The sequence below is a fragment of the Notamacropus eugenii genome, chromosome 2 (genome assembly GCF_028372415.1).
Source record: "Notamacropus eugenii isolate mMacEug1 chromosome 2, mMacEug1.pri_v2, whole genome shotgun sequence".
Taxonomy (NCBI): domain Eukaryota; kingdom Metazoa; phylum Chordata; class Mammalia; order Diprotodontia; family Macropodidae; genus Notamacropus; species Notamacropus eugenii.
This window is the reverse complement of record NC_092873.1, coordinates 43,688,238-43,708,558: the sequence shown is the minus strand read 5'-3', so window position 1 is coordinate 43,708,558 and position 20,321 is coordinate 43,688,238. Positions and strand designations below refer to the sequence as shown.

Below are 20,321 nucleotides of genomic sequence, written 5' to 3'. Positions count from 1 at the left end.
GAGTCATAAGCTCTCTCATTTCCATATCTTTCAACAGAAAATAATGTTCTTGGTGGCATTCTTTCCCATTTCCTAACTCTGGGATTATAAAGTGGTTAATATGGACTGTCTCATTTGATATTCACAACTATCCAGTGAAGATGATAAATATCCTATTTTACAGGGAAGGAAATTAAGGCTCAGAGAGGAGAAGCAGCACCCCTCCCCTAACTCCCCCTCCCCACCAAGGTCACCCACTTGAGAAGCAGTGGTCCAAAGACTCAAATCTAAGTCTGGTCCTCTTCCACCCAATCCCCCCCACACCTTGCTACATAAAAATATGATCAAGTTTCCCTTTAAATATGCTTTGGGTGGGTGGGGTCTCTGTAAGTAATATCAATGAGGTGGAGGAGGCCATCACTTTTCTGATGATCTGTCAACACGAATTTATATGCCAACAGAATTGCAGCATCACGAATATCTGATAAATCCCCTTAGACTCAAAGGAATTGAGCTGTCTTTCCTATGGAAGACTCAAAGAGGGAGCCATCTTACATGACAAAACGGTTGAGCCTGCTTAGGTACCAGGATCGGGGTACACAGTACAAATGTGGGTTGCTGCAAAAAAGAGTCAAACTTTCTTTTTTGGCAGTTTTCCAGTCTTTATGAGTCACTTTTCAGAGGTTAAGAGACGAATCTATAAAAAATATAATCAAAAGAAAACTGGTGTTCCAAGCATTCTGAAAAGAATATTTTATTAAGCTCAGTTCCTGGGATGAAGGCATTTTTAAAATAACCACGATGACCTTCAAAAAAAACAAGTCATGGGGACTGTGGGAGATCTCTGCCAGGGAAGAAATGGACCACAAGACTCATGAAAACAGCAATAGCTCTAAGAATGAAGGGAAAACAGGGGCCCACTTTATATATGGCTAGAAGATGCCTGGAAATTTATTGTTTGTCTATAAAGCAAACTGCCCTTCTGGTTTTAGAATCTGGCTGGGAGAAATACTCCAATGCAATCACATTGCAATTACCCCTGGTGCAGACAGGCTTTCATTCTAATCCATCCATGGATTAGCTCTTTAGGAAGCAGAGTGGAAACAGAAAATGCAAAGGAGATCTCAACAGAAGACCAATCCCATTTCACAAGGGACTGGCACAGAGTCAGAACAGTAAAGAGCTAACCATGTAGCAGTAAAACCACCTCAGTTCATGGCAAATTGGATGGTTCTTAGAAACTACTCTTCCCAAAAACCAATGATCTGAACTCAGGAGGGCAGGGGTCCATTACAGCAATGAGGGTGCTGAGTCTAAATGCTGAGAGGAGCATCACCACTCAGGGTGATCAGACAGTGAGAATCAGCCCATGTCAGCTCATCCCTTAACACCAGGTGGGCATCAGACATGATAAGCATGTTTACTGCCCTTTGAGTCAAAGTCCACCAATGGGAGTTTGGATCTGCTGGTCACTTCTCTGCTGGACCGAAAAGAGGCAAAACCCTGAGCCCTATAATGAAACCCAAGGCCTGAAATCCATGCTCTTGAAGGGTTGGGGCTCTGTCTTTCTTTCTCAAATTCAGTGCTTCTCCCCAGGATTCTTTTTGAATATTCTCTGCATGAAAATTCACCTGAGTTCTTTGTCCTTGTGATCACATAGTTAGTTAGGACTAGTCAATTCTGGGGCCATTATGGTCCTGGCTTCCATCTCCCAACTAGGTCTGAGTATCAACAGCCAGAGATGTCCTTAGATTTGTTTTTCCTCTGGAATCTTGTATCATTGGGATCAAAACCTCGCTCACGGGCCCCAAAGACTGCCCAAAGTGGAGTCTTGGCCACATAATCCTTGGTGCTGAAGGTCTTTGAACCATGGCTGGTCTCATATTCTTGGATAAGATCCTGGAATCGGTCATAATCAATCCAGGTCCACCATTCCCCATCAATCTTGAACTGCAAAGAAAAAGCAGAGTTGTCATATTAGTGGCTAAGGTTAATTACAACAGCACAAAATACAACTTAGAGAGAGTGAACCAGAAATGTTTTTCTTAAAGAAATTCCTAAAGCAGATCACCAAGCAACAGCTTGGCCTTTTCTCCAAAACATGTCTTAGTAAGGTTAAAAAAAAAAATCCTCCATGTTCTAAAGACTAGCTCAGTCTTAGAGCAGATTGCATTATAGTCAAAGGAGAGGGGAAGAGAGAAAGGGAAGGGGAGGAGGAGAAGAAAGAAGGGGGAGTAAGTGAGGAGGAGGGGGATAGAAGGAAAGGAGGAGGGAGAGGGAGAGAGGGGGAGAAAGGGGAGAAGGGGAAAGGGAGATGAGAGAGGGAGAGAGATTTATAGATACTGTATATAGATGGACAGATATAGATCCTCAGAATGTGAAGAGGCCACAGAGGCAATCTAATCCTGCTTTCATTTGAAAAAAAACAATAATTACCTCTCCAACATATGGGGCATGCACCATCTCACTAAGTCACAAAAAGGCCCATGAAATCAAATCTACCTCCTTGCATTAATATCTTCAGTTTACCTTAAAAAAAACTGCTCACATCAGAGTACCTGTGTATAAATATTTAAAGTCATGAGATGGGAGAGGGAGTGTTGTATTTGAAGAACAGAGAAAAAGCCAGTTTAGCTGGATCATAGAGTGGGTGGGGGCCATGGGGTGAAGGAAGGGGCCAGGCAGGCAAGTATCTTAAATGTCAAGCAGTATCATGTGTATCTGGTCTTCAAGGCAGCAGAGAGCTACTGGAGTTTACTGCCATGTCTGATCTGTGTTTTAGGAGAATTGCTTGGGCAGTCTGAGGAAGATGGAAGGGAGACCAGGCAAGAGGCTTATTACAATGATCTGGGAGAAAGGGAAGGAGAACCTGAATGAGGAAGGGGCCAGACACCCAGGATGTGATGGAGGCAGAAGTGACAAGATTCAGAAATGATGCAGACATGTAGGATGAGTGAAGGGAGGGGGAGAGAAGAGAATGAATTCTGTTTTAGACACACTGAGTTTAAATGTTCCAATGGCAGTTGGTGATATGGGATTGGAAACAAGTAAATAGATGAGGACGAAATACCTAGATCCCTGGGGAGCCATCAGTACAGAGACAATAACGAAGCCCATGGGAGCTGATGATGTCAAGGAGGGAGCCTGCTGAGAAAGGAGAGGCTTGGGGAACACCCACAGGCAGGGGGCTGGCTATGGATGCTGACTCAACAAAGCAGAAAGAGATGGAAAGACCAGGAAGGCATGAAACCCAGAGAGGACGAGAGCCACCACCAGCAGAAGCTCAGGAGAGACCAAGAAGGGTAAAGACTGAGAAAAGGTCTGCTGGACTTGGTGAGTAAGAGATCACTGGTAACTCTGGAGAGAGCATCTTCAGGCAAGTGATGAGATCAGCAGGAAGACTACAAAGGGTCCAAATTACCTAAAAATCTGCTTTAGTGCTTGTGAAATCCCTGGGTCATTTGAAAACGTCTACTATGTTCTGAGTGAGTCTCCAGTGCAAGTCTCTCTCTCCCTTGGGTCAGTTCCACTTAGCTGTCAAAATGACCTCCCTAAGGTACTGAGCTGATCAGTGCTCCCCATTCCCACCCTCGGGGCTCCCTACAGCCTCCAGAAGCAAAGAGGAAACCCTTCCTCAGCTGCCCATGGTACCTCCTCAGTCTTCTTCCCCTTAACTCCCCTCCACACACTTGCATGGGGTCTCCCCCATTAGAAAGGGAATCCCTGGAAGGCAGGGACCCTATTTTTGTCTTTCATTGTATCCTCCTAGCTCAGGTCAGTGCCTGGGACACAGAAAGATCTTAATATGTGATTAACACATGATTATTCTGCCTGGCTGATACCATCTCACATCATTACCATGCATCTTGGGTAAGTCCTGTGCTTCAGCCTAGAAGGAAAGTAGTTTGATTTGATTTGTACCCTTTCAAAAGCAATGTCAATAGTTCCCACTCTGAGGGCACTTTAAGATGTATACACAACCTTGGGAGGCAGCATCTTTAATTATTAATAACCACATTATTTTAGACAAGGATTCCAAGACTCAGAGTAATCTGGTGACTTGTCCAGGGTCACAGCCAGTAAACATGGGGGTAGGGGGAGGCGCACAGAGCCAAGATGGCAGAGTAACAGCACGGTTTTTCTAGAGTGCTCCCACCAAGTCCAGCTAAATACCTGTAAAAAATGGCTCTAAACAAATTCTGAAGCTGCAGAACCCACAGTTGCCTCCAACCCAAGACACCCTGGAAGATCGCTGTTGCATCATGCTGGAAGCAGAGCACACTTCAGTGTGCATCGCATGTGTACAGAGGGGACCTGAGCAGACCTTGGGGAGACTGAATCTCTCTCACCTATGGTGGCTTCCAGACTTCATGACCCCAAAACACCTAGGATAAATTGGAAGGTCAGTAGGTAAAGCCTGTGGAACCAGATCAGGAGAGTGGAGTGGTCCAGCCCCAGTCCCAGGGCAACAGAGGTAGGAGGGGGAGGAGGAACCCTCAGCAGTCACAGAAGCAGCAGGGACAGCTGTAGCCACTGTTTCTGGAGCTCAAGGCCCATAGACTGTGGGAGAATCGAACACCTGACAGTACAACCCCCGCTTCCACTGGAAGCAGAGATCTACCTTGACAAGAGCTCAAAAGTCAAGTAAATGGCTAGGGAAATGGGCAAAAATCAAAAAAAGAATCAGACTATAGAATCTTATTTTGGTGAAAAGGAAGACCAAAACATGGAAATAGAAGAAAACAAAGTCAAACCTCCTCCATCCAAAGCCTCAAAGAAAAATATGAACTAGTCTCAGGTCATGGAAGAGCTAAAAAAGGACTTTGAAAATCAAGTAAGAGAAGTAGAGCAAAAATTGGGAAGAGAAATGAGAGTGATGCAAGAAAAATCAAGAAAAATGAGTCAACTGCTTGCTAAAGGAGACCCAAAAAAATGCTGAAAAAAATAATACTTTAAAAAATAGACTAACCCAAATGGCAAAAGAGACCCAAAAAGCCAACGAGGAGAAGAATGCCCCAGAAAGCAGAACTGGCCAGATGGAAAAGGAGGTCCAAAAGCTCACCGAAGAAAATAATTCTATTAAAGATTAGAATGGAGCAGATGGAAGCTACAAAACCACAGGAAAGAAAAATTATCAGATAATGTGAAATATCTCACTGGAAAAAACAACTGACCTGGAAAATAGATACAGGAGAGACAATTTAAGAATTATGGGACTACCTGAAAGCCATGATCAAAAAAAGAACCTAGACATTATCTTTCATGAAATTATCAAGGAAACCTGCACTAATATTCTAGAACCAGAGGGTAAGATAAATATCGAAAGAATCCACCAATCACCTCCTGAAAGAGATCCCAAAAGAAAAACTCCTAGCAATATTGTAGCCAAATTCCAGAGGTCAAGGAGAAAGTATTGCAAGCAGCCAGAAAGAAACAATTTGAGTACTGTGGAAATACAATAAGGATAACACAAGATCTAGCAGCTTCTACATTAAGGGATAGAAGGGCTTGGAATATGATATTCCAGAAGTTGAAGAAGCTAGGATTAAAACCAAGAATCACCTACCCATATACCCAAGAGTATAATACTTCAGGGGAAAAAAATGGTCATCCAATGAAATAGAGAAGTTTCAAGCATTCTTAATAAAATGACTAGAGCTGAATAGAAAATCTGACTTTCAAACACAAGAATCAAGAGAAGCATGAAAAGATAAACAGGAAAGACAAATCATAAGGGACTTAGTAAAGTTGAACTGTTTACATTCCCACATGGAAAGAATATTTGTAACTCTTGAGACTTTTCTCAGTATTTGGGTAGTTGGAGGGATTTTATATGTATATGTATATATATATATGTATATATGTATGTATGTATGTATGTATGTAATAGACAGAGGGCATAGGATGAGTTGAGTAGGAAGTTATGATTTCTAAAAAAAAAATGAAATTAAGGGATGAGAGAGGAATATATTGGGAGGAAGAGAAAGGGAAAAATGAAATGGGGCAAATTACCTTTCATAAAAGAGACAAGAAAAAGCTTTTTCAATGGAGGGGAAAAGGGGGGAGGTGAGAGGGAAAAAAGTGAAGCTTAGTCTCATCACATTTGGCTTAAGGAGGGAATAACATGCACACTCAATTTGATATGAAAATCTATCTTACACTACAGGAAAGTAAGGGAGAAGGGGATAAGAGAGGTGTGAGGGATGATGATATAAGGGAGGAAGGGAGAAAAGTTGGAACTCAAAGTTTTAGGAACAAATGTTGAGAAATGTTTTTGCATATAATTGGGAAATAAGAAATACAGGTAATGGGGTATAGAAATCTATCTTGCCCTACAAGGAAGGAGAGAAAATGGGGATAAGGGAAGGGAGGGGTGTGACAGAAGGGAAGGCATATTGAGGGAAGGGGCAATCAGAATGAAAGGTGTTATGGGGTAGGGGAAGGGAAGAGATAGGGAGAAAATCTGGAATTCAAAATTTTGTGGAAATGAATGTTGAAAACTAAAAATAAATAAACATTTAAAAAAAAATTTTTAAAGTAAACATGAAAACAAGGATTGGCAATCCAGTCATCTCAGCCTCTACATTCCACTTTCTCCACTGCAGTACCAGAGCACCCCAAAGTCCAATCTGTTTCTTCCTGGGGGAAGGATCAGTTCAACATGGAGACCAGGAGGCTAAGCACTGTGCCCTGTGGCTATCCAGCTAACAGCAATTAGAGCAAGGACCTGATTCCCCACTTTTCTAACTTGTCTGATGTAAGCAATCGCCTGTTAAAGGTTCTAGCCAGGAAAAATATAAAATATACACACTCTTGGGTGCTTAGAAAAATGAAAAATCCTACACTGCAAAGTCCTACACTACTGGATGGCAAAAAGCTTTGTGGGTTAAAGTGGAAATGGATGCAAAATTGTCATTATTCTGCCTATGTGCAATCTTGAGTCCCATCCCCCCCTTCATAAGGTGGTGCTTTGGAATGGCAGTGAAAGTGCCCTGTGTGAGGGTGAAATGGAACACGTGGAATCCAGAAGAAGTCACTGATCTTCTCCTAGATTATTATTTCTTCTTCTTCCTCTTCATCATCATCATCAAACAGGGAGAGGAGAGAGGTTATCCACTGAATTTCACATTTTTCTAATACATCTAACCTATATGTTTTATAACCTCTTTCCTAGACTGTAAGTTCCAAGAAAACAGGAACCAGGTCTAATTTTAGTCTATATGTATTTTCCAGAGCCTTCCTTAGTGTTCAGGCATAGCAAAGCACCTGACTGGGGTAGAGGCCCTTGTAACCAGAAATAGGCCGCTCATATAGAACTATACCCAAAGGGTTACAAAAATGTGCACACTCTTTGACCCAGCAATATCACTTCTAGGACTGTATCCCAAAGAGATCATAAAAATGGGAAAGGGTCCCACATGTACAAAAATATTTATAGCAGCTCTCTTTGTGGTGGCCAAGAACTGGAAATCGAAGGGATGTCCATCAGTCGGGGAATGGCTGAACAAGTTGTGGTATATGAATATAATGGAATACTATTGTGCTATAAGAAATCATGAACAGGAAGACTTCTGAGAGGCCTCGAAGGACTTATATGAACTGACACTGAGTGAAAGGAGCAGAACCAGAACCATTAAACACAGTAACAATCATATGTGAGAGGAATTTTTCTGGTAGACTTAGCCCTTCGCAGCAATTCAAGGACCTAAAACATTTCCAAAGGACTCTTGAGGCAAAATACCATTCACATCCAGAGAAAGAACTATGGAATTAGAATGCAGAAAGAAGCAGAATATTTTCTCTTGTGTTGTTTGGGGTTTATGTCATGGTTTCTCCCATTCATTTTAATTCTTCTATGCAACATGACTAATATGAAAATGTGTATAATAAGAATGTATGTGTGGAACCCATATAGGACTGCAAGCCTTCCTGTGGAGAGATGGGGGAGGAAGGTGGAGAAAATCTAAGACCTATGGAAGCGATTGTAGAAAACTGAAAACAAACAAATTAATTAAAAAAAGAAAAAGAAAAGATATAAGGCTGCTCAAAATAGAAAAAGTATAAATAAGCAGCAGCTGCACAAATAATAGTGAATGTCACATGTATCAATAAGATCTCTATGGCTGACTATAGAGAAAACAGAAGATGGTGAATGAAGGACTCTGCATTAAGGCAAACTTTCTGAGATCACAGAAACATGCTATGAAAAATTGCCATAAAGCTTTGACCAAGTAGCAACATTTTAGGGATGTATGTATGTGTCTAATCTGCAGATATGCACATATGTGATTGGGATATTTGCTCCTCTCCCATTCTGATCACTGGGGAAATGATGCGTGTTGACCCAAAAGAACCCGCATGGTGATGGGAAGCTCTGGTAGCTGGGCAAGACTGAAGAAGGCTGAGAAGTGCCTAAGGGGGCAGAGAAGAGAAGGGCTCAGTCCACTTTTGCCTTCCCTGGCACTAGGGAGAAGTTCCCAAAAGACTGAAAGACTCTTCTGAGGTTGGCCTCAGCCTGAGAAATAGGGATTGGGGGGCAGGGGTGGCTGTGCTGCAGAAGGGGAGTGAGGAGAAGACTGTAGGCAGGGCAGAGCTGGCAAGAGGAAGAGAGGAAAAAGAAGAGAATCTTCCCCTTCCCCTTTAAGGGAACAGGAGGGCAAGTTATCAGGGGACAGCCGCCCCCAGGGGAGAGTCGCCCCCAGGGAAGGCATCATACTTGGGCTTGAGACTCTGGGGCAGGGAGGGGTTACTGTATACACAGGACTAATAGCTGTTCATTCTAGAATTTCTATTTAAAAAAAAAACAAACCTTATACTACCGCGTGTGGCCCTTTCTTCTAGTGAGCAAGTACATATTTTTCCAAGTTTCTGTTAGCCAAAAGAGTGGGGGAAAAATACCCCCAAGATGTTGCTGGGCCTTTTCTGCCATAGGAGAGTCTTTAACACAAGTGTTCTACATACTTACACACCTAGAGAAAACTACAATACAATTACGTTCGTAATCATCAGTTCTAAAATTTGGAAGCATACCACCGATGCCCACAAAACGTCATAACTGCAGCATTTATAAGAATGGAACAAGTGTTTGGGCAAAATAAGTAAAAATTAGGAACAATAAGGATGAAGAGAGAGGATGAAGGAACTGCGTTTTCCTTCCTTTTTGTGGTGTTTCTTAGCTAAGTCACAGTAAGACAAATGAAAGACTATTTCTACCTGCAAGTAGAAACAAGAAAAGTGTATCATTCGGTAACTGCTTGGTTGTGGGTTGTCTGCCAGGGAAGCTAAGGTTGTGATTCTCTGGTGAAAAGGCCTAGGCAAACATGGGACCCTTGGGCTCTGCAAAATAGGCTGAGAAAAGCCCAAGCTAGGGAATCTTTGTGGTGAGTGTACAAGGGAGGGACAGAAGGACCAGTGAAGGGCTGGAGAATGGGTAGCCAGAGAGAGACAACCGTGTTGAGGAGTTCAGAGTGCAAAGAGCATCAAGCAGGAAGGGGGTGATCTGCAGACACAAAGCAACACCACAGTACTTATGATAAGTCAGAACTCATATAGTGCTTTAAGGTTGGCAAAACTCTATATGCATCTCAATGGATCCTCAGAACAGCCCTGGGAAGTTGGGGCTATTATTTTTCAAATTTTCCAGATCAGGAAACTGAAGCAGACAGAGATTAAGTCACTTGCTCAGGATCATGAAGCTAGAGAAGTGTCAGAGACTAGATTTGAACTCAGATCTATCTTCCTGCCTCCTAGCTACATCAGAAATGGGAAAACCACCAAATATTCAGAAGAGCCCCTTAGATAAGGTATAATGTTGAGGTAAGATGTGGGCCACACCCTCATGGAACTTATAGTTTTAAGAGTCTTACTAAGCAACAATTCGGAAAGAGAAGTGATGCACAACCACTGAATTTGAGGAGGAAGCCAGAGGTGCCCTTGCAGCAGTTTCAGTGAAGATGGAAGGAGATTTACCAAAGGAGATTAAAGCTAGAAGGAGGTGGCTAAGGCTGAAAGTGTTAGAAAAGAAGAGGACTATTATAAATAAAGCCCCTCCTGACTCCCCTCCCCATCTAGAGTAAGGCTTGCACCCAGTCCAATAACAAAACTTGGGTCCAGAATGAAAGAAGAATCTTTACTATCGTCCTTACAAGAAGAGGCACATTCCCTACTATGAGAGAAGTACTCACCTTAAAGAACGATACTTGTTGGGAAATCGGGAAAGCTTTCATTAATTTTTACATTCATTTCCCCCTGAATGAATGGTAGCTCCCAAGGAAGGTCACAGGAAGACCACAATTTGTTCAGACCAATGCAAGCTCTTTACACTGTTCCAGGTTTGAACTTCCCACACCATCCACTGGCCACATGATTTCATGTTCTCCTCTCTGACAGGCTTCCCCTCAAACAGCTCACCAAGCCTGCACACAAGTTTCTGACCTTTTACCTGACCATGCTAGGTCACAACTCTGATTAACTGTTATCACGTAAAGCTGTGGAAACAGAACTCCTTCCTTTGTTTCCCACAGGATGAACATGGGAAGAGAAATGCTCAGGACACATGGATGGACAGACACCTGGTACATCATATGCACTTAACAAATGCTTGCTGACTATTTCTCCCCATTCAGGTGGCTCAGTGGGCAGAGGCCTGGGCCTGGCATCAGAAGATCTGAATTGGATTCCAGCCTCAGACACTAACTTAGCTGTGTGACCCTGAACAAGTCACTTACCCTCGGTTTGCCTCAGTTTCCTCATATGTAAAATGAGCATAATATTAGCACCTACCTTCCAGGGTTGTTACATGGATCAAGTGAGATAATAAATGTAAAACACTTAGCACAGTGCCTAGCATAGCATAACCACTACACAAACACGGTGGTTGTTATGTCATAGCACTGTTCATCAGCACCATCCAGTTCTTCTTCAGTAGGGATGGAGGCACGTTACTAAAATATTCCTTCTGCTAAGGTCTTCAATCTCTTCATTGCATTGCTATTTTAGCAGAGCACCCTGGAGCTGGGCTGATCAAGAGATGAAGAATAGGCAGAGACTTCAGAAAGATTAATACTGCTCATGGAGAGGCAGAATGGAAGCCAGCCCAGCCCAACCATCTGTTAAACTGACACACAGTCATTCAGAAACATCTCCCTGCTTGCATATTGCAAAGTGCTTCCTGGGACCTGCCCTCCAACACCTGCCATAAATCCACACCCCAAATCCAAGGCCCAGGCATGGCCCAAAGAGAAGAATGTTGGAGCACTGAGCCAGTTTCTGGCTAAAATGTAAGAAATTGTAATAGCAGAAGGTCGACTCAAGGCTGGAAAGTCAGTGGCCAATGGATGTGATTCCCAGCATCTAAGAAGGCAAACTTGCCTAAGAAGTCTGGTGAATAAGCTAAGGGATATTCATATATGAACAAAAGGTTTACAGCTACGTTCTGCCATGAGGTCCCTCCAAATTCCTAAACAAAATATGAACTCAAATCCAGACCTCCCCAAATCTGAAGACATCCATGACTGAGTCCAATACAGGCAATTATGCAAAAGTCTGGGCTGCTCCTGTCTGGAAGGTATACCTAAGTGTCATCTGAATACAAATAACCCTAAAGGGACTGATCCAAAAGAGCTTACCTTCAAATGGAAAGCTTAAGCTAGGCAACTTGAGACAAAGCCACAGAAACCCCAGAGAAGAAGACGGACTGCCACAGCCCCACGGAGCATCTGCAGACCAAACTGGGGCAGAATCATGAATGAAGAGATAAGACTCCCTGGCAAGAGATAAAACCACCCCCACACAAACAATTAAGAGTCACCTTGGAATGGTGAGATTTTTAGCCTTTGAGATCATCTGGTGCAATGTCCTGCCCTTCAGGGGGAGTGACTTGTCCAAGGTCACACAGCTAGTAAGTCACAGAACTGATTCCAAGCCCAAGGCTTTTGCAGCACAAGCTCTTAGATCAGGTGAGCCAATGTGGGAAATACTGATGCTCGGCAGCAGGCGCGCTTTAGACCCAGGAACTCATTCAGTTGTGCTTTGCTTTAATATTAGATAACCGTGCTTTAATACAGCTGGGATCCGTGGTATTCCCAAGTATTTTATTTCATGCACTTAAAAGCCTGACTCTGACCCAGACACTGCCCAAAGACTACAGGACACAACCCAGTGAAAAGCCCCTGGTCTAGATTGTAAGAGTCGTGTTCAGGCCAAGCCCTGGGAGGTAAAATCTTGGTTAAAGAGACCTCAGATAATTCTTATTTTATTCTTATTTATTCTTACTTCAAATATTCCATGAGGCAAAATATTCATATCTATGGAGTAAAGGAAGCCAATACTTTCTGGCCTTCTGGTATAGCAAGTTAATAGCTACTTGATTATCCTCTGTTCTAAGAGAAAGGGTGTAGGGAGTTGGAGAGGGAGGTGATTGGGGGATGGAGGGTTGGGGGGGAGGGGAAGGAATGTTTCAATTAAAGATATTTAGTGCTGAGTGGAATAGATTCAATGACGACTTCTCAGATTGTAATTCTTCTCCCAGGGGTAAAGGAGATCAAGAGGCTCAGGCTTCATTGTGGAATAATTCCCCTATAAGAATATAGACTATGTAGTGCATTAGGGTCTCAATGAGTGGATAAAACTTACATAACTTTCCAATGCCTTCATTTCAGGATTGGCTAGATTTTGTGTCTAGAATGTAAGATCATATTCTCAGCTAATGAGAATAATGGTCAGGGGTAGGAGGAGGGTTTTGCTTTAGGGTCTATATATATCACTGCTTTTCCTTTGTCTTCGGCTTTTCCTGCTCCAGACCACCTGGTGGAGGAATTACCTCGCTTCTCGAGAATCAAGTAAATAAACTTTCTGTCCTTATATATATTCTGTCTGAATAAATAAACCTTCTGAGAGGCCTCTGAGTAATTAATATGAGTCAGGGATCTTGCCATCCCACACAGCGTCTATCCATATTAGCACTGAACCTAGCCAAGATCTGCTGTTTCTTTCAAGTGTCCTGCACAGGAGCAAGAGATCTCTTCTGTGGAGTTTATGAACAACCTGTTTAGGTACCTGCTTTCTTTTCTTTTCCTTTTTTTTTTTTATTTTTTCAATTTTTATTTGTTTATTTATTTTTAGATTACAACATTCATTTCCACAAAATTTTGAGTTCGCATTTTTCTCCCCATCTCTCCCCTGCCCCTACCCCATAACACCTTGCATTTTGATTACCACTTCCCTCAATGTGCTCTCCCTTCTATCACACCCCACCCTTCCCTTATCCCCATCTTCTCTTTTCTCTTGTAGGGCAAGATAGATTTCTATACCTGTAGTTCTTATTTCCCAGTTATATGCAATAACAATTCTCAACATCCATTTCTAATACTTTGAATTCCAACTTCTCTCCCTTCCTCCCTCCCCACCCATCTCCACTGAGAAGGGCAAGCAATTCAATACAGGCTATATATGTGTCATTTTGCAAAAAACTTCCATAATAGTCATGATGTGTTAGACTAACTATATTTCCCTCCATCCTACCCTGTTCCCCCTTTACTCTATTCTCTCATTTGACCTTGTCCCTTCCCAAAAGTGTTTACTTCTAGTTACTCCCTTCTCCCATTTTCCTTCCCTTCTATCACTTCCACACACACCCCTCTTATCCCCTTCTCCCCTACTTTCCTGCAGTCCAAGATAGATTTTCGTACCAAATTGAGTAAGCATGTTATTCCCTTCTTAAGCCAAATGTGATGAGAGTAAACTTCACTTTTCCCCTCTCACCTCCTCCCTTTTCTCCTCCATTGAAAAGGATTTTTCTTATCTCTTGTTAATTTGCCCCATTCCATTTCTCCCTTTCTCCTCCCAATATATTCCTCTCTCACCCCTTAGTTTTATTTTTTTATAGATATCATCCCTTCTGATTCTGTGCTCTCTGTCTGTGTGTGTGTGTGTGTGTGTATGTGTGTGTGTGTAAACCCTCCGCCTATCCAAATACTGAGAAAAGTCTCAAGAGTTACAAATATTATCTTTCCATGTAGGAATGTAAACAGTTCAGCTTTAGAAAGTCCTTTAGGATCTCTTTCCTATTTACCTTTTCATGCTTCTCTTGATTCTTGTGTTTGAAAGTCAAATTTTCTCTTCAGTTCTGGTCTTTTCATCAAGAATGCTTGAAAATCCTCTGTATCGCTGAATGACCATTTTTTTCCTTGAAGTATCATACTCAGTTTTTCTGGGTAGGTGATTCTTGGTTTTAATCCCAGTTCCTTTGTCTTCTGGAATATCCTATTCTAAGCCCTTCGATCCCTTAATGTAGAAGCTGCCAGAGCCTGTGTTACCCTGATTGTATTTCCACAATACTTGAATTGTTTCTTTCTAGCTGCTTGCAATATTTTCTCCTTGACCTGAGAACTCTGAAATTTGGCCAAAATATTCCTAGGAGTTTCTTTTTTTGGATCTCTTTCAGGAGGTGATCAGTGGATTCTTTCTATATTTATTTTGCCCTCTGGTTCTAGAATATCAGGGCAGTTTTCCTTGATAATTTCATGAAAGACATCATCCAGGCTCTTTTTTTGATCATGACTTTCAGGCAGTCCCATAATTTTTAAATTGTCTCTCCTGGATCTATTTTCCAGGTCAGTTTTTCCAATAAGATATTTCACATTATCTTCTATTTTTTCATTCTGTGGGTTTTGTTTTGCAATTTCTTGGTTTATCATATAGTCATTAGCTTCCCTCACCTCTACTCTCATTTTTAAAGAACTATTTTCTTTAGTAAGCTTTTGAACCTCCTTTTCCATTTGGCTGATTCTGCTTTTAAAGCCTTCTTCTCCTCACTGGCTTTGTGGACTTCTTTTTCCAACTGAGTTAGCCTATTTTTAAAGGTGTTATTTTCTTCAGCATTTTTTGGGGTCTCCTTTAGCAAGCTATTGACTCACTTTTCAAGCTCTTCCATGGCCTGAGCCCAATGCATATTCATTTTGGAGGTACTGGATGCAGAAGCCTTGACTTCCTCTGACAGTATGCATTGTTCTTCCTCATCCGAAAGGATGGAAGGAAATACCTGTTCACCAAGAAAGTAACCTTCTATGGTCTTATTTTTTTTCCCTTTTGGGGGCATTTTCCCAGCCAGTTACTTGACTTCTGAATCCTTTGTCAAGAGGAGGGTCCTAGAGCTCCTCCTCACCCCAGGACCGTGCTAGGGGCTGAGATTCAGTTCAGCTGCTTAATTCCCCCAGGGGCTTTAAGCTGAGCTGCTCCCACAATGGAAGCTGCCCCTCTACTTGGCCACGTTGTGCCCCACTGCTGCTGCTACCGCAGCTGCCTGGGGCCAGTGCTGGGCTGCTTCCCTCTTGCCCAGCTGAGAAAGCCCTCTCACTGACCTTCGAAGCTTTCTTTGGCACTTGGGGGGTTGAGGGAATCTGAGACCCTCCCTGTTGTGGATTCTGCCCTAGAGGCCTGTTCTTGTCCTGTTCCTCCCAGTGCTGCACAGCCAGGGATGGGCTCCGCTCCACTCAGTGTCCCATGGGATAGACCTCTCCTGTTGGCTTTCCAGGTTACCTTTGGCTGGAAATCTCTTTCACTCTGTTGTTCTGTGGCTTCTGCTGCTCTAGAATTTGTTGAGAGTCATTTTTTACAGGTATTTTATGGTCTGTGAGAGAAGAGCCATAGTATGTGCATCTTTCTACTTTGCCATCTTGGCTCCACCCCCCTATCTTGGCTCTGCCCCCTATTTTTCTTTTTCAATTAATAAGCACTAATTTTCTCTTTCTCCCTCTCTTAACACATTGGGAAAGAAGGAAAGAAACAAAGAAACAGAGGAAGAAAGGGAGGGAGGAAGGGAAGAAGGAAGGAAGGAAGGGAAGGAAGGGAAGGATGGAGGGAGGAAGGAGAGAAGAGTAGAGGAGAGGAGAGGAAAGAAGACAAACCCCCTGTAAATAGATACATGTTTGAACCCCCACAATGGCCGTATCTAAAACTCTATGCCTCCCCCTGCATCATGACCCCTTACCTCTCCTGCTTTCTTTTCTGTAACTGACAGTTAAATGAGAGAATTGAAGTATCCCACATTTCAGCTCTGCTTCAATCCTTCCTACCCCCATGTTGAAGTACCAGCATCTTCCCATTCTAAGTGCTGCCCAATAGAGGTGGCTAGTGGCAGCTGGGGCTGGGAAGCAGTCTTTCTAGACTCAAACTCTGGAACTGACTTGCCTTGATCAACCAGGCCAGGCTCCTGGTTTCCTATCTTCATTTACCCAGCAGAATTCCCTGATGCAAAATAGTGGCATAAAATCATCATTTTCTCACCAAAGAAACTGAGTGCCTTTCTCACAGATTACTCCTAATGGTACTGAGCAACAAGGCCCCTGCTCCTGGAGGGTGAAAACCTGACAGTTTCTTTGGAAATAGGGGAAGGAGTTTCTAAATACCTTTCCCAGTGGCTCACATTTGGCATGCAATTTCCGATTCCGGTCACTGGGATTATCATCGATATAAGTTGCTGCCCTTACAATGTTTGTTCTAGATGTTTATTCAAATCTCATGCCTAGAAATGTTCTGATACAGAAAAGTCCTTGTCAGTCATTTCAGCCAGTCCTCCTTTCCCATCATGCACATGTTTCTCTGAAAGTCCCCGTGTCACTCTGATAACAGCCTGGCCTACTGCCCCAAACATGTTTTCCTGATGCCAGTGCTCTGTTAGTCTATGATTCCTGGGAATAGCCAGCACTCTCCGTTTGTCACAAGAGTAATTTCCTTCTATCTATTATTCAGTTATGGACTCAATACGTTATGAGTTGGAAGAGGCCTTAGAGAACAACTGACCTAACGCCCTCATTTTTGTGGATGAGGTAGTTTCCCTCAGTTTGGTCCCAGACAGAATGAATGACTTGCCCACGGCCACACAGCTAGTGAGTGGCTGTCACTCATGAAAGGTGAGAGCCAAGGCTGAGAGATTATCAAGTTTATTCCCCTGATGAGGAAACTGAGGCACCCTGCTTTCTCTTTGCAGCACAACTCAAAAGCCACACTTTGCAACAACAGCACTTACATCAGACAGAGAACAGAGTAGGTACAAGGTACACAAAAAGGGTGGGAGAGAGAGAAATAATGAAAGGGGAGAGGAAGACAGGACAGGAACTACATGCCTTATTGTTCAGTCGTTTCAGTCACATCTGATTCTTTGTGAGCCCATGTAGGGCTTTCCTGGCAAAGATACCAGAGTATCTCCAACTCATTTTGCAGGTGAGGAAACTGAGGCCAAATGGGTAGGTAAATGACTAGCCCAAGGTGACACAGCTAGTAAACGTCTGAGACCAAATTTGAACCCAGGCCTTCTTGACTCCAGGTCTGGCACTATTCACTGCACCATCTAACTGCCTCTGCTTTGGACCTTTTACCAAAACAAAAAACAAAAAAAACTCTCAAAACAAAAAAACCCTTTTGACCTCTCCCCATCTCCTCCTCTTAGCCCTGGAAGTTATTCTTCATCACCATCATCACAACTGCAGCTGCAGCTGCCACCCCAGGTCAAACAACGACTTGGCCTCTGAGCATATGAGGCAGGGAAGGTGTCAGGAGGGTGTGCTCCAATGAATGTGCCAGACCAGATGAGGTCCTGGGTCCATCAAACCCAGCCCACTGCCTCTCACAGTTGCTATATCTGCCACCTCAAAGGAAGAAAACCCCCAGCCCAGCTCACCAACTGAGCAATGCTGCACATGATTTCAGGAAGGCCCTCAGGGGTCACTGGGAGGGTTGGCTCCTGTGCCCTCAGTTCCACACTCTCCGGGCCTCATTTCTGTTACCTAGTTTCACCTTCTTTAAGCATCTCCAGCTCTTGGCTGTGGGACCCAATGGTAATGGTGCTACTCCACTCTCTGTACTCAGAACGGCTTGGCTCTCCATGGTCCACTGCCTCCGGTCACACTTACTGACCGCTGCCTGGAGTGTGGCCATTGCTTTCCAATGATTCAGTGATGGAGTCGGGGCCTGAGCTCAGACTGTCCAGATGCCCAGTTCTGTGCTCTCTCCATGGTCAGTGGTTTGACCATGGCTCTCTTAGCCTTGGGAAGCTCGGCCCCTCCCTGATTAGAGACTTGAGCCAACTTGGAGCCTAAGGAAGGCATTAATTTACAAGGAAAAGGTAAATTCACCAATTATGCAAAGAATATAAGAGAATGAGCAGGCCAACAAAGTTCTGCTCACTGGTTCTAAGGTAGCCTGGGCCAATCAATCAAACGAGCATTTATCAAGTACCTGTCAGGTGGCAGGCATGTGTGCTGGAGGTATAAACACAAAGAAAGGAACTATCCCTACTAACCCGCTCCCTTCCTTGGGGTTAGCCTGCCTGGTCTGGCCCAATGTCCTGGAGGCCACCTGTCACAATTAAACCTGCATCCCACATTCCAACAACCATGTCTTCTCTCCCTCTGGTCCCTGGGCAACAGGAATAACACTCTTGTTCTAAGATGATGTCGATGTGGGCCTTGGTCCTGCCCACTTTTCCAGGTTCAGTCTACTGGTAGATCTACAATGAGCAACATCTTCTAAACCACTGGGACACAGGAATGGTCATGGACACCAGCCTTGACCCATTATTCCCCAACTCACCAAGGTGACCACTGACATCTAATTAGAAGATACATCACCTTGAAATCAATAGAACTACATTAACTGTGAACCCCAAACTCACAAAGATACTCCATTTCTTCAAAGGAATAGAACTTGAATCAAGAAATCACTTATCCTCTAGAATACAAATTGTGTAGACAGGATGTCCAATCATGCCCAGTAATACTAAATCAAGCCCATGCCATGGTAAGCTCAATATATGAAGAAGGTTCCTCAGGAAAATAAGACGGTTCAACTGGGTGGCCTCCTAAGGTCATTCCCATCCTGTGCCCAAGGGTTCTTTATCCTCTGAGAAAGGGCGATGTTATCCAGTGGAACCTTCCCAATCATCTCCACCTGCCTACTTCCACTCTGCTTGGCCAAGAATCAAAACAAGTTGGAATCCCACACGGGGGACAAAATTGACTCAAACTCTAAAGCTGTTTATCACCATCATTCAAAGACATTTTCTCAGGGGCAAACTGAATGAAGCCTAGACCCTGCTTTCCAGGAGGTTACAACAGTCAAAACTGACTCAGATGTATAAAAGCTAAGTGTAGGCACCACAAATACAATCATTTTTAATCAAGTATTCACTTTGTATGATGGCTACGTTGGCTCTCCTTAAATGCAGGGATAATCGCTGCCCAATCCCTTCCTTCGGAGCCTAATCCAACATGGTGAACAGTCAATGAACATTTGCTGAATTAAAGACAACTGAATGGTGATGGAGTGCTAATCCCATGAGGTAATAGGAACAGTCCTGGGATGCTTGGGCTTCTGAGCACTGACAGCCCACCACATAGTGGAATGGCAACAAGGAATCCCAATAATACTGCATGAAAAGGGAGTGTGACCTTTCGTGACAGCTGGAACATACACTATGACAAATGCACTTAAAGCCCAGGATCAAATCATTCACAGGACCATAGATTTAGAGTTGGAAGGGACTTTCAAAGGCCATCTAGACATCCCCCTCCGCCATTTTTACAGATGGGGAAACTGAGACCCAAGGAGGCTGACTTGCCCACAGTCATAGACAAAGAAGGATCTGAGCCACAATTTGAACCCAGGTCCTCTGATTCCACAGCACCATGCTTGCAAATTATTAACAATCATGTGAATAACAGTTTCAAATTATTAAAAGAGAGATGCAAATCAAAACACTTCCAAGGTTTCACCTCCCATTTGGAAAACTGGTAAAAAGGACAAAAGACAGAAAACAGTCAACGTTGGGGGAGCTGCAGCATCGCAGGCACACTGATATAATATTAGTGATCGAGCTGTGACAACTATTTCTTTTAAAAAGTAGGAATTATGTGGGTGTCAGGGCAGGGAGGTCACTTTAACCTGGAGATCTGATCAGTCAACACATATCCAAAGAAAGTCAAAGGTAGAAATAAAGGCTCCATGTGACCCCAAATATGCAGAGCTTCGCTGTTTTGTGATAGCAATGCACTGCCATCAAAACGGGTACCCACTGATTGGGAAGTAACTAATCAAATTATGAGAGGAAGAGAGCATTACCGTACTATAAGAAACATGGAAAGCCTTGAATGAAATGATGCAGCGACCTGGCTACAATATAAATGAAAATATCATAAAAAGAATGGAACCTTGTGTGATTGTAATGATCAAATGTGGCCCAGGGGTAGCAACAAGGAAATGTCCCTTCTTCCTTTCATCTGGAGAGGTTGGGGGTGACAGGGGCGGAATGCGGAGTACTCCTTCAAATGTGTCACAGGTTCTGTTAA

At 43.3% G+C, this 20,321-nt stretch overlaps 1 protein-coding gene across 4 annotated transcripts in view; it reads right to left on the bottom strand.

Annotated features, from left to right (window-relative positions):
• Positions 1-717: 717 nt before the first annotated feature.
• TYW1B (tRNA-yW synthesizing protein 1 homolog B) overlaps positions 718-20,321 on the bottom strand; it is a 247,718-nt gene continuing 228,114 nt past the window's right edge. For all 4 annotated transcript variants that reach the window (XM_072640105.1, XM_072640106.1, XM_072640107.1 and 1 more), the window contains one exon: positions 718-1,929. In XM_072640105.1, the coding sequence (XP_072496206.1) occupies positions 1,708-1,929 (222 nt within the window). In that variant the 3' untranslated portion in view covers positions 718-1,707. The remainder of the gene's footprint in view (positions 1,930-20,321) is intronic.